The sequence below is a fragment of the Theropithecus gelada genome, chromosome 14 (genome assembly GCF_003255815.1).
Source record: "Theropithecus gelada isolate Dixy chromosome 14, Tgel_1.0, whole genome shotgun sequence".
Taxonomy (NCBI): Eukaryota; Metazoa; Chordata; class Mammalia; order Primates; family Cercopithecidae; genus Theropithecus; species Theropithecus gelada.
Window position 1 is genome coordinate 106,738,641 of NC_037682.1, and position 13,925 is coordinate 106,752,565.

Sequence of the window (13,925 nt, forward strand, 5' to 3'; positions counted from 1 at the left end):
TGATAACAGAGCCTTTGCTCTGCAAAAGGTGTGGGAGGTGAAGTAAGGGAGAAGGGAGGGACAAGCAAAGACATGCCAGGTGCATCCCATCTAGGCCATGTGCAGAGCCTTGGGTGAGATGAGTCAGCAGAGAGGTTGGGTGAGCAAAGTGAATGTCAACTTGGTAGATCTGAAAAGCTGCCCTGGGATCCTTGAGGACAATGAAAATACTAACATTCATGGAATGGGTACAAGGAGTGTTTTATTAGGTTGGTTCAAAAGTAATTGTGGTTTTTGTCATTTAAAAAAAGTAAGGGCAAAAACCGAAACTACTTTTGCATCTAATACATCGCTAACACTTTCGTCTCGTCCAGGGATGTTTGTGGGGAGTGGCTAGGGCTCAGATACATCAGTGCACAGCAGCAGAGTTACTCCAGATCCTGGAGGCTCTGAGTCTCCACCACATCTCTCCAGGCACTGATAGTCCAGACATCTTTGTGTGAATTAGAAAAAAAAGATATCCCTTCCTCCAAGAAGTTGCAACTCCATGTCAGGACACAAAGCTTGGCTAGACAGTAGGCTGGATCCCTGTCCCCATCCATCCCTATGCACCCCTGTGATCCTACAGCCAGTCAGTTCCTAAGTCTGTACCGCTGTATCTTGTAGGCTTGTGTCCCTACCACCGTGTGTGCATGCACGTCCACACCACACACACACACACACACACACACACGAGTGTGCATAAACCACTACCCTCTCCTCGCCCCAGGGAATTGTTTACTTGTGGGGTAGGGGATGCCAGAAACCTCTACAACTTCAAGCCGTTTCATTTCCTACTTCCCAGCAGGCTTTTTAACAGAATTTCTTCTAAGAGGGTTTGCTGGCTGGGCTGGAAGCAGCTACAAGAATGAAATCCTCAAGGTCAGGGAGAAGCAGAGCAGGTGATGCTATATCTATCTGACTCTCGGGATACAGTAACAAAGGAGATGGTGCAGGGAGGCACCAAGTCAAGGGCAGATGAGACTTGGGAGGCTCTCTCCTCCCCCATCAGACTGTTAACATGGAATACAAAGCTCAAGTCTTTATTACCAAAAAAAAAAAAAAAAAAAAAAAACCAAAAAAGTAGCAGCAGGAGAAGAGTTGGAAGAGTGGGAGCCAGTAAGAGGGGAGAGAAGAGAGAGCCACACGCTGAAATCAATACTGCCCAGGACAAGCATTATCCCATGTGGAACACCTCAAGCCTCTGCCTAGAAAATTTGATTGGATCTTCAGAAAAACCTATTAGTGTGTTGTCAGGACCTTCTGGTGATAACTGACCAGCTCTCACCAATCGATGCTCTTCACTTGTGAAGCTCCTGATTTTTTAACAGCATAATTGTTTTTTTAATAACGGGCTGGCTCACCCACTCCAGCAAGCAGGGAGTCAAAGTCAGACTCCCAACTTAAAATATAGAGAAACGCGATGCTCCAGCCACTTCTTCCTAATTGCACAATTACTTTATGAAGCACCAGGGATGGAAGGCTGCAGTGGGCGGCGGTGTGGGGGAAGGGTGCAGGTGCGGCTTTTTTTTCAAGTGAAGCGAGGTTGTTCAGAAAAGTCACAGAAGTAATTACACAAGTCAAAATTATTTACTAAATGAAAGCCATTCTTCACCAAGGAGCCTTTATTTATTTTTTATATTAAAAAAAAAAGGGCAAAAATTGGATGATCCCAAGATGGTGAGGACATCATAAAGCAACAACAATGGAATTAGTCGTCAATGATTACAGCTTTTTAATTTTCAACTCAAGAGAGGGCAACCCATATTTTCCTTAGGGTTTTAAATGCACTATAACAACAGCAGTATTTTTGCTCTTTACCGTGCCTTGAATCTGAGATGTCAAAGTACTTTACAAACAAATAACTCGAAACACTCTGGGATTGGGGCTCTTTACAGATGGAGAGCAGGGCCCAGGGAGGAAGCGATTTGCCCAAGGTCACGGCTGAATCAGAGGCACAGCTGGAAACACTACTCATGAATACTGGCTCCTGGAGTCGGCGCTCATCACCATCAGCCTGCCACCTCCCACACACACCAAAACAAAACCCCAAAGCCGGAAAACAGCGGCGGGAAGATAAGTCACTTGCCCTCCCCAGCCCAGGGTGTCCACACGGACAATCTGCTGTACACATTGGAAGCTGGGTGTGCAGGTCAGATATCTCTACAGATTGCCGTTGCTGGTCCCAGGAGAATCAGTCACTAATGAAAGCTGAAAGTGCACTCTGCATATTTGGGCAGATCAGCTTTCCATCCTGAACTCCCACGTGTATATGTCAGATTCTGGCCTTCCAGGAGGCGTTGATGGTTCATGCGACAGTTTGCTCTGCCCACCTGGCAGGTCTGGTTCTTTTCTGGGGTGGCTCCCTCCAGAGCTTGCTCTATGTGCTCAGAGTTGGAGTGCAAGATTCGGAGAAGAGAGAGTGAGCCAGAGAGAGAGCGAGGAAAAGAAAAGAAGGAAGACAGAGGAGAGACTGTTTTGAAACCCGTGCAGGCCCTAGAACTTCTTTTTATGAAAGCTCCATTCCACACTATGTCACATACATTACAGTCCCACGTTGAATACAGTTTCTGATTATTTACCAGTTACGTTAGGTTGCAGTTTGCTCATGACAACGTTATGGTTTTGTAGATATTTAATTAAACATTTAATACATTTACAGTGTTCTTGCCTTCCATGGATTTTAGAGCTCATATATATATATATATATATATGTATATACATATATATATATTTCTTTCCAGTTCTGAAATACGTTCACAGGCTCTTGAAATGTTTCTAGGGCATAGGCACTGTGCTTTCTGACCTTAATGGAGAAAACAGCTTAGAGAGATAGGAGAAAGGAGACGTGGGGAAAAAATGATGTTGACGATGACAGAGCAAGAAACAAAATTTTAAAAACCAAAACCCAAACAAAAATTCAATGAAGCATACAGAGGTAGTTCTCAAAACTTTAAAATTGCTGGTTAGAAAGAAAAAGGAGACCCAGGGCTAACCAAGATATTTCTAGGAAAGAGACAGACACTTGAAAGACCCATCCAACCACGGATGAAAAAAACCTCTCTCTTATTATTCAATAATTTATTGAGCACAGGGCCAGATACTGCACTTGGCTTCGGAGATACACAGCTGGATCAGATACAGTCTCTACTCTCAAGAAATTTACTGTTTTTATTGAGGGAGACAGAAAGGTAAACAAACAGTTCAGATATGTGATAAGGACACAAATTGAGGTAAGCATGAGGAATTGAAAAAGCACAGAGAAGCAACCCGAAGGATGCAGAGACATTCTTAAAAGGCGGAGGACATCCCCTGAATATTCAAAGGCACAGAGGTGGGATAGGGTAGGGGTCAGGGGCCATGGGCAGTGGGGGATCGCAGGGTGATGCTGAAAGGCCAAACTGAGTTGATGGCAGATTGTGAGGATTTGGATTTAGTCTGCAGTCAAAAGTTAACCAAGAGTGGTTTCCTGGCCAGGGAGGGACTGGTGATGGGGCTGGGGGAGGAGGAGGGGAAGCCAGTCCAGAGGCTGCCACATTCCTTTGTTTGAAGGTAAAGGGCCTGGACCAGGTAAGTGACATGGAAATGATGCATTCAGGTCAAGTTTGAGAAGCATTTAGGGGGCAATGGGCAGGAATTGGTAACCACTGGAGGCAAACAACCCAGGTTTCCAGTTTGGGAGACTGATCATGCTATTAATTGAGATGGAATATAAAGGAAGAAGTAGGTTTGGAGGAAGTTTTTCACTTCCCCAAGCCCCAGGATCCTAAAGTGGGTGCCATGCTAGGGCGGGGGGTGATGTCCTAAAGATTCCCTTGAAAAGTTGCTGGGGAAACCCAGCAAACATTTAAGGGGTGTAGGGACACAGAGTCCGGATAGGTTACAATTTTCCTTTCAGGTCCCTCTAACCAAGACAGAAACACAGCTCTAGAGGCCCAACACTAGAAATCTGTTCATTCCACCTCAGAAGAAAGGGGCTTGAAGTGAATAGAGACAGAGAGGGGACGTGATAGATACCGCTAAGGCCACGTGGAGTGCAGGGCGGAGGCTCTGCTGTGATTCATGGTTGAAGGGAGTTTATTGGAAGTTAGCTAATAAAAGCTCCCAGCTACACTCAAGCATCTGTGTTCTCCCTGGCTGGCAACACACCCTACATAATAGTTGGTGTGATGGCAGAGTCGAATGGAGACACAAATATCTATCCATCACACCAAATTCATTGGGTTAAACTCCCATCACCCAGAACTGACCTTTCCTTCCGGAGGAAGTAATGAGCTAGAAATAAGTGCTATCGGAAGCTGAGTCTAAGTAAATCTGCAATCACAGACATTTCAAACGGTAGCCTCCTTCGGTTTGGGCTTTTCAAACAGATGGATACTCTACCATGAAATTGCCAAGATTAAAAAGAGAACGCTAGTTGAACACACATGGCTGGGGAAATGGCCGGGGCCATCTACAGGGCAGGATTCCCGCATCGTGGCCAGAGACTTGCTCGGCATTCACGGGAGGTAAACAGCCCCGAAGAAAAGCAACTGCATTTCTTTCTTGGTCTTCCACGTTGGCAGAGGGAAGACAAACGAGGACACTCTGGTTTGGGGACGGCATGAATGAACCACACATGTCCATAAATAAACCCGGAGCCCTCCAAACACGCTGCTTGTTTGTTCACACAAAAGCCAGCCTGGCAGCCCTCTTGCCGAGCCATGTTCACAGTTGGATCCTTAATGCATTGTGAGTGTTCAATCAAACTTTTAGTGGCGAAACTCTGGGAGCAGAAAGCCAGCTAAGCCCAAATGGTCCCTTTGCTTTTCCATCTTTTGTGGCTGCCTGGCTGTGCTCTTACGGGTTTTGTTGTCAACAAACTCCTGGCTTGCCTTTGAGCACTCCAAATTATTGAAAATGACTACAGCTTAAGACTGGCAGGATGATTGTTAAAAACAGCCCTGGCATTAATCATAGCTTAAGAGCTTTTGGAAAATGATTCTAATTCAGAAGGGGTGGCTTACAAAGAGGCTTGTCGAAAGCGAAGCAGACATCAAATTCTGAAAGGCACAAAACCTCCTTGGTACCCACACCTGGCTTCTTCTGCAATCCAGCTGGCAGAACTGCATGGGGGGCACGGCTTACCCCACCAGCTAACCCCATCTGAGAACCACCTCGGGTTTTCCCCATGAGTCCTGTATCACCCCTACCTCTGATATGGGGACCTTAAGATGGGAGAAACTTGAGGGAGCACCAGCAGTTACAGTCTTCCTGGCAGTCCTGGGACTAAGGAAGAGGTGGCCTTGTTTTCTGTCAACAGTTGGAATGCCTTAGACCAGTGCTAAAATAAGCTGTGTGCATAGAGGCAGCTGCGTAGGCAAACACATGGTCAGCATTTGCAAGGAGCCAGGCAGGGCAACGAGCTAATACTTCTGCCTTTTGCCTGCCTGGCACAACAAAGGAGAATGATTTTTGCCATCAGCATTCTCCCTATCGCGGAATCATTGCACAATTTAGTATGATTAATGGTTTCCATTTAGGAGAAGCTAAGAATGAAAACAGTGGGGGAGTGGTGGCACTCGCTGGGGGTGTCTGCGGCTGATACTAGAGTGAAAGGGAGAGAGATCTGGCCGTTGCCTGCCAGCCCGTATCTTCCAACCTTTACTTCCAGGCACGACTGGGGAGACACGGTGGGGCAGAGACACATGGCTTTTGACATGCTTTTGCAGAAAGAGTCTGAAAGCTGCAACCTTGTGAGGCACTGTTTGCTGTTTCATTCTTGCATCCTTCCCAATATTTGTGACTGGGAAGCCACTCCCTTTTACCTGCCAAAGGGAGTGCCAATCCCAGAGGTTCCTAACTAAGGGTTGGGTCTGAGAGTGATCAGGGCACACTGATGAGGCTAGAGGAACTAACTACACCACTTCTTGACATTCCTCATGGCCACGCGGGGATGCCACACAGGGAGGGAAGGACCCTGCCCTTGTGCTAGGACTGTAGGGGTGGCCTTCAACATAGCCGTCTGTCTCTGGAGCACCCAGCTGATGGTAGACCTAGTCTCAGCTCTCATCGGGTGGCTTTCCTGGGAGCTCTTCTTCTCCCCTCAGTAGCATCCTTTTATTTCCACTTCTGTAGGCATGGCTTCTTTTCAGGTCTTACGGCTGCTGCAGGTGGGTGGTGAGACAAAGGGCGCCATAGCCAGAGACTTGTGGGTGCTGATGGAAACCAACCAGGAAAACACAGAGAATTCAAAAGGGCCTGCATTTTTTTTTTTTTTAAGCAATAGCCTTTGTAACTGAAGCCAGATAGAGAGAAAATTGGTGATCTTGGCTGGGGCTAACATGACTCAAGGCCCTTCTCGATGCATTGGTGTCTCTGCAAGGAAATCTATTATTTTCCATAAACTGTCTTAAGCATCTCCCGGGCTACATTTCTGGCTGTGTTAAGAATCAAGTCATCAAGAACAGCTGTGAATGTTATACACTTTCAGCAGCAGCAATGGGCTTTGGCAGGGAAGTAGGAGCAAAAAACCCAAGTAGGACATTTCAGTTGACAGTAATGGCATTTTCCCTTCCTTGTCCAAACGATAAAAGATTCATGTTCCTAATTGCAACACTATAGCTGCCCTCATCACTTTATTCTGGGAGAGGAGGTTAGAGAAAACAGGCCTAGAGAGAGGGAGAGAAAGAGAGAGAGAGAGAGATGGATAGTAATTTTGTCACTAGCTAACAGAGACTGATTAGCGCTGAAGATTCCCTTCCATAGCAATACTTTTTAATCAGGTCTGCTGTGTCTGGGCAAACAGCTTTTGTGGATTAGCTAGACTTGAGCTTGCCAGCATCCATTGCAAGTTTAAACGATGAAATACACAACTACAGAGAAAACAAACCAAAAAGAGTAATAAAGTCACACATTTCAATATTCAGCAACCATTAAGGGATTTAAATATTTGCTTGCTATTAAAGGCCTGCGTTAGGCTTTTCCAACACCAGCTCTGGAAGACTGAAATATCAATTATGGATCAATTTTCCCCCTAAGTAAACACTAATGCAGGATAAACAGTATTAGAAGATGCAATTGTAACATTGCTGACTTCAGGATGGACTTCCTGCTGGTAACAGCAAGTTTAAGCCTGGTGATTAATTAACCTGAGAAGATAGCAGTTAAGGAAGATTTGAGGCGGTCACCTCTGAAATATGACTGTGAACCTGTGCATGTCTGGAGGGCAGCTGAGGTCCCGGGCCTAGAGAACCGGTTGATTTGCCCCTCAGTAGTGGTTCTCACGTTCCCCAGATCAACACTTTGAAGGATTAGGAGGGAGTAAAATGGGAGGCGCAGGTAGGTGTGCATGCATGTGAGAGAAAAAGCAGTAGACAATGTCAGGTTCCTTGTTGGAATGAATTCTGCATTTCAACAGGCAAGGCTCGAGTTGTATTTCCCAGCACTGACCACCAGGGGCAGTAGACATTTTATGTTTATTTGGGAATGAAAAAATAAAAAAAACATAAAAAACAAAACAAAGTTTCCTGTGTACTGATGAGCCTGGAAGCTCAGGATTGGAAGACTTGAAAACAGAGAAGATTCTTGCTTTCAAGTCTCAGTTCAGGGATGCTCATGTGTAATGATGTGAGAGTGCTGGGGGGGGCACTGAATCCTGCAGTTCCTGTTAGAGGCATATTTCAACATTTTGAGATACACACAAATAAGGCAAGGACTATGGTCTGCATTTTAAAAATACGCCATATTGCATTCTGAAGGCCCCTCACAATATATGATAGCAATACTAAGGCTTTGCTTGGCCATTACCCAAAATGATATTCCCTGATACTGTTCCAGTGGGTCCTAGAGAGTGATGGGGCCAATAGGTCTAAACTCAGGACTGGCTGGCTTGGCTCTTCAAGGCCAACCTGAAAGCTACCTGTAATAAGGATGAACATGCAAACATCAAGGTTTGAAATACAGCATCGGTGGCCCATTCAGATTAAGTGTAATGTAAGGCTCACGCAGCCAAGTGCTGGACTATTCTCCCTTTAATCATCTGATACTTGCTGGGTGACTACCGCATGCCTGCCAGGGACTTTAATATGGTATTGACCCACAAGGTCATGGATGACGGCCAAGAGTCCCTTCTTTCTTCTCCTGTACAGGGGGCCAGGACATCCAAGTGGTTCAAAAACTATACATGTCTGGCTGTGAATACAGATTTCACCCTGAAGGAATTTGGCTGCCAGTTCTTCATGACAAAGGGCTGGGTATTTGGGATCCTGGCAAAATGGCGTGTTAATCTTGGGCATGATTTTATAATAAAACAAAGATACCCTCACTTAAGCAGGGTCTGTCTACCTGTAGCAGGGTGGCTGCATGGTTTCTTTGAGGCTCTGGTTGACAGAATCAAAGGAGCATTTCTCCATGGAGTAAGTCCACAGCGGTACAAGAATTACATTTCAAGTAGACAGAGGACAGTGAAAGATTGCACCAATTAACACCCGCATATCACCTCAGGGTTCCAGTTGATGTATTTGGAGAATGCCAGGCCAAAACATTTGTGAAGACTCTCTGGAGGAAACGAAGGCCTTTTTCACTCTCGTACACAGTCTTCTCAAATGAAGGAGCCGGTAACTTATCAAGATCCTTTGAGCGGGGACTGCTTCTAGCACCTTTTCATTTGCATACCCTGTGGAGCTCGAAAGGTAAATGTGCAGCAGTCATCACCACCTCCTGTTTGCCTCAGCTCAAGGAACTTCTGGGATCCTTTTCTGTAGGGTACAGCTAAACCTGGAGCCTCATGCTGCAGACAAGAGGGAGAGGGGTGGGGAGACTACACATACTGCATGCCACGTGGCTTGGAATAAGTCTGCTAATGAATGGTGAAGAGAAAAGAGTCATTAAACCTTCTAAGTCGTGGTTCGCAAGGGCACGATGTGTCTATATGCACAGGAGCCCGCAGAGCTCCCTGAGTAGTGACCACTTCTTCGAAGCCCTGCCTTTTTAGTCACCGTTTGCCTCTATCCTGTGACTGACATGTAATGAACGCATAGTGTGTGCCTGACACCTTTTTGGCTGAGCGCTGACTGCATATCTCACTGATCTCTCCCAACAACCTTCGAGGCTATGGTGATGTCCACCTTGCAGAGCAGGAGACCGAAGCCAGGTAGGCTGGGCTACTCACTGGAGGTTTCACTGCTACATGGTGGGACAGGGATCTGAATGCAGGCAGCCTCACTCTAGTGTGCACTTTTGATCCTTATTCTATTCTATCTCTCTGGGTCTTTTTATAGAGATGCAATGAATGAGTACTCCCCACTGCTCCTTGCCTTCCAGCAGAGGCTGGGAGAGGTCGCTGAGGTCTCGACTCCTCTGCCTGGACTTTTTAGTACAGCCACAAGAGCCATCCCACCCCGCACACAGAACTGATTTCTTTCTTCTCCCCATACACATCAGCAGGCTGGCTGGGCTTCTTGCCCTCTGTACTTTTGACTCACATTCCTTCTCCACGAAACCATCCTTTAAGATCCAGCTGGGGTCCCAGCTCCTGCGTGAACCTGTCTGGGGACTCACCAGCCTTCACTGATTTCTCTTCTCCAGAAAATTCCCATAGCACTCTCTGGGCTTCTCTGTGTTCGGTGGGGCACCCATGGCTCAGGGGCACTTCATGTTTTCAGGTGATGTAGCTGATACTCCGCTTGGCCTCCAGAGACCGCCTTATATTTCTCTGCATCCCTCACCATGCTGGACATACAGCAGGTGCTCAATAACTGCATATCTGATTAACTGATTTTTTTTTTTTTTAAGAGACCAGGCTAGGATGGAAGTGGCCCAAGGGGAGATGCACAGCCTTCAGCCTTTCTGGAGCTTACCTTTGCTTTTCCTATGGAACTTTCCCCATGACATGGCCAAGGGAGAAAAGGGGAACTCAACCACAGCTGGAGGGTGATGGGAAAAGGGCACTTTGGGCCTGGCCAGACATTATCTGCGCATTTATAAGATCAGCCACCATGAAGTGTAAGTCATTGCTCACTTCAGCCTGCAAGGCAAGGACGATGACAACAAAGCAAATCCTACTGTCTACCCAGGCCTGGAAGTCTCAGCAACCTAAACAGCAAGTGAGAACAATCTTCTGCAGGCAGCCAAGCCAGTCTTCCACAGCTCACGTCTTCTTTTGTGAAAGGAGAGAGAACTTTAAATGAAGAAGGCAGAATGCATTGTTAAGACACAAACTCCCGAAGTAAGAGACAGGTGGAGCAGCCAACACAGGGAAGTTGGTGAGGGTGGGGGGCGGTGAGAGAGGGGATGAGTGCGGGAGACACATCCACGGGAGCAGCCTGTTCCGGCGGGCCCGCCACCACAGCTCGCACACCTGCACAAATCGCTGAGTCCACGTGGGAGCCCAGACTCAGCCACGGCACGGCACCTGGCTCACCTGTCCACTGAGTGGGGAAGAGAACAAGGACAGGAAGGATGAGCGGAGAAGGAAAGAGAGTGCGGCCCCCAGCAACCCAGCTGGCAGCATGTCCTGGCATCTACTGCCAGCGCTCCTGGCCCCGCACAAGGTCCTAAGGAGGAAGCTGGGACCAGAGGCCCATCTCTTCTCTCACTCGGCGTCCATAAGAAGTCCATAAAGAGATTAAAGGATCACTTCGTAACATTAATTTTTTTTATTAAGAAGACAGATATTTTATAGTACTTCTTTTTTTTCTTTTTTTTTTTGTAAAAATGGTATACATGAACCAATACAAAATGCGAATGGGAACATATGGATATGGAGTTTCTTACACTGTAACATTGTCCATGTACACCTTAAAAACAGAACTGGCCTAAAGGGAAAAATAAGACGTCGGTGTGACTAAAGAACAAGCTTATTTGGCATCAATTATACATCCTTCATTATTTTATATTCCTTTAAAAAACACAAAAAACAAGTTTGTTCTTTCTTCACTCTAAAAAAAGTGATCAACCTGTACAAAGTAATACTCAACAATACATTTCAAACAGTGCACTGTATACTTAAGAAAAAATACATAAACCAATATACAACTAAAATCCATAATTTCCTGTTTTTGCTTTGTTTTATTATTATTTTTTTCCAATGTGTGGGGCCTACACTTTGCAATCTACCTGAGACGGAAAACACCAATCGAAACACAGGAACCTGAGACATGTCAACATTGTAAGCCATAAAGTTACATCAGGAACACTGCACTACTGTACACTTTTCAAAACAGAAAGATGGGAGGTCCCAAAAATGAGATGCCAATTCTGTGAGCAATGGTGTGATTTTTTTTGTTTTTGTTTTTGTTTTTTTTTCTAAAAAGAACAACTGAAAAAAGCCTTTCAACAACATGCTAAATGATTCTCACCCTTTGATATGATTATACTATGGTCAGAATGGGTGCTAAGGGCTCGGAATAGAGCTGCAGATGATAAAATTCATTGAAAAAGGGATGTTCATTGTGGCTTTTTGTCTTGGTTAAGTACCTAGGGATAGGAGAGGGATAAATAAAATGCTGCTCGATAATGGATTTTCTTTTACATACCAGTCCGTTCCCAAAAGGCCCCCATATTGCAATGGTTCTATCAACGGTTAAAATAAAGACAAGAAAAATAAACATGTTTTCAAATAACAAAGAGTTGACACTTTTTCCCCCTTAAATAAATCAGCATAAGTTTTCCACATAATGTAACAATAGTAAAAATGCACCTTGCAAAATCCAAAATTACTCACTGAAAATGTAATAGAATATATATTTATATATATATATAGATCTATCTGTTTTGATGCCTTCTTTCCATAGGGACTGTTATCTGGAGTCTGGAGCCTTACCAAACATATGGTAAGAGTTTAGTTTCTGTCCTTCAGGACTACTTCTAGATTTCCTAGACGTTTCAGTGAAAATCCCCACACTTCTTTCTTTAAAACATGTAAATGGTAACATGACTCCTCTACCTTTTCCCGAGGCTCCCCATCTAAGATATGTTCAAGGTCACTGATTTTAGTAGCTATGCACTATGGCTGCCATCATGCGAGGATCGGTAATTTTTGGCAGATGGTTCTTAAGGCTGAGGAAAGAGGCCAAGGCTAGTGTATGAAAGGTAAAAAGATAAAAACACTCACATTTGAGTTTTGATTAAGTAACTGAAAATCCGTACATGCTGTTTTTCCACCTCTGCTCTGACCTATCGAGAACTGAGAGCGACAGCAGACCAGTGTGAGAACAATACCGGCCCTTCTTTTGTACCTCCTGCCTTTGTCAAGCCAAATCTGAAGGAATGAAAGTTTCACACAGATTCGAGTTGGAAATCCCAGCATGACAAATATCTGTAATATACAGTACATGCAGGCCACATCCTACTGCCTTCCTAACTAAGCACAAAGGAAAAAAAAAAAAAAAAAAAAAAATCAACCCTGTCCCATTCAGTCATTCGCACAACACATGGACTTGCTTTTTCCTACAAATTAGTGAGAAGTAAGGCCGATTGGGAAAGGTGGATGGAATCATTTGGAACAGAAACAACCAGAGCAGAACTATATTTCCCCCCTCCCTACTTCCCCTCCTGTGGCAACTCAAATTTGTCCACTTATATAAAAGGAACAGACCTCACCTGTCAGGTCTGTTTAGGGCATGGAAAAAGGAGGAATCCTTTCCGCCCCAAACCTTTCTGGACAGCGTGGGATATCTATACTGAGCCGTCTACAGATACAGAATTAAAGACAGTGAAATTCAATCTCATTGTGACACACCTCACTTGCAGATAACCCTGTACAGTAATGTAGTTCCACAGCAAACAGAACATTTTCTGAATCACAGTCTAATTTTCTAGTCTTCACTGCTCTAAGTATTTGAAACATGGGCAGCAGCAAAGAGTTTTCATTGTTTGTTCACCCAAATCTTTACGACAACAGAGAAGAATGCATTATGGATACACTAAATTCTGAACTATGAAATCTAAGCTGTGCTGGTTCTCCTTTTATGAAACTGAATTTGGAACAGAAAGCAGTTACCACAAAAATAAACAAAAGAAAGTAAAAACAAGAACAGAAAAGGGAAGGAAAAGAGTCTAAGGAATCCCAGCAGGCAAATTCCAAAATGGGAGATTTTGGAAAAAATCCAAAATTGGGGGGAGAGGGAAGGAAATAAATGTGCACAAAGGGGGAAAAAAAAGGAAGGAACGCAACAAACAAAAAAACAAGGCACAGAATTTTCTGCAATCTACTGAAACTAAATCCAAGTATCCAAGTTTGACTTGGTAGGAAGAAATAAAAATTAAACAAACAAACAAACAAACAAACAAAAAAAGAGGTGTCAAACAGCAGAATGTACTTTCCAAAGAACATTTTTTTTTTACACAGCAAATCCCAAGCCTTCCCAGTCTCACACCTTTCCACCCATTCATGAAAAAACACACGAATTTCTCGCAAGTTCCAATATCACTGTCTCTTTATCATCTAAATAGGGCCAGTTGGACACCTCATTGAAACAAAAAGGCTGATCTAGATGAAGTACTCTTTCTTTTCTTCAGAGTTGTTCTGTCCTCCTTCTGCATTGATTATAGCTGTGTCTGCGTCTGCTGCGTCATCGGCTCCTTTGGCTTCATGAGTGAAGTATGTACCTGAAAGATGAAGGGGTAAAGCACCGTGACTGTCTGATGGCCTCTGTGTAAAGTGGTACAGAGATGGCAACTTGCTTTATGGCCATCATCAGCCGAAGTGGTGTGCAGGCAGCAGAGGGGAAAAAACAATTGGAAGAAGAGAGCGGGGTGGGTGAGACAAATGGGGATCCGGGGGTTCCAAAGGCACCACTCCAACTGAACCGCTGCGATATAATTCAGCAAATGAGACATTAGAGCAGTGATTATGACCAGAGGATGTCAGCAGAAGAAGACGTGAGTGGGAGCTAAAAATGCAGAAAGCTGGAGAGCTGCTGACT

General features: G+C 44.8%; 1 protein-coding gene across 7 annotated transcripts in view; it reads right to left on the reverse strand.

The window, feature by feature from the left end:
- Positions 1 to 6,263: 6,263 nt before the first annotated feature.
- Positions 6,264 to 13,925, reverse strand: part of CADM1 (cell adhesion molecule 1) — a 337,360-nt gene continuing 329,698 nt past the window's right edge. For 6 of the 7 annotated variants that reach the window (XM_025356084.1, XM_025356083.1, XM_025356081.1 and 3 more), the window contains one exon: positions 10,633 to 13,608. In XM_025356084.1, coding sequence (XP_025211869.1) covers positions 13,490 to 13,608 — 119 coding nt within the window. In that variant the 3' untranslated portion in view covers positions 10,633 to 13,489. Of the gene's footprint in view, positions 6,669 to 10,632; positions 13,609 to 13,925 lie in introns of those variants that run through there. The other variant, XM_025356085.1, reaches the window with a different exon arrangement.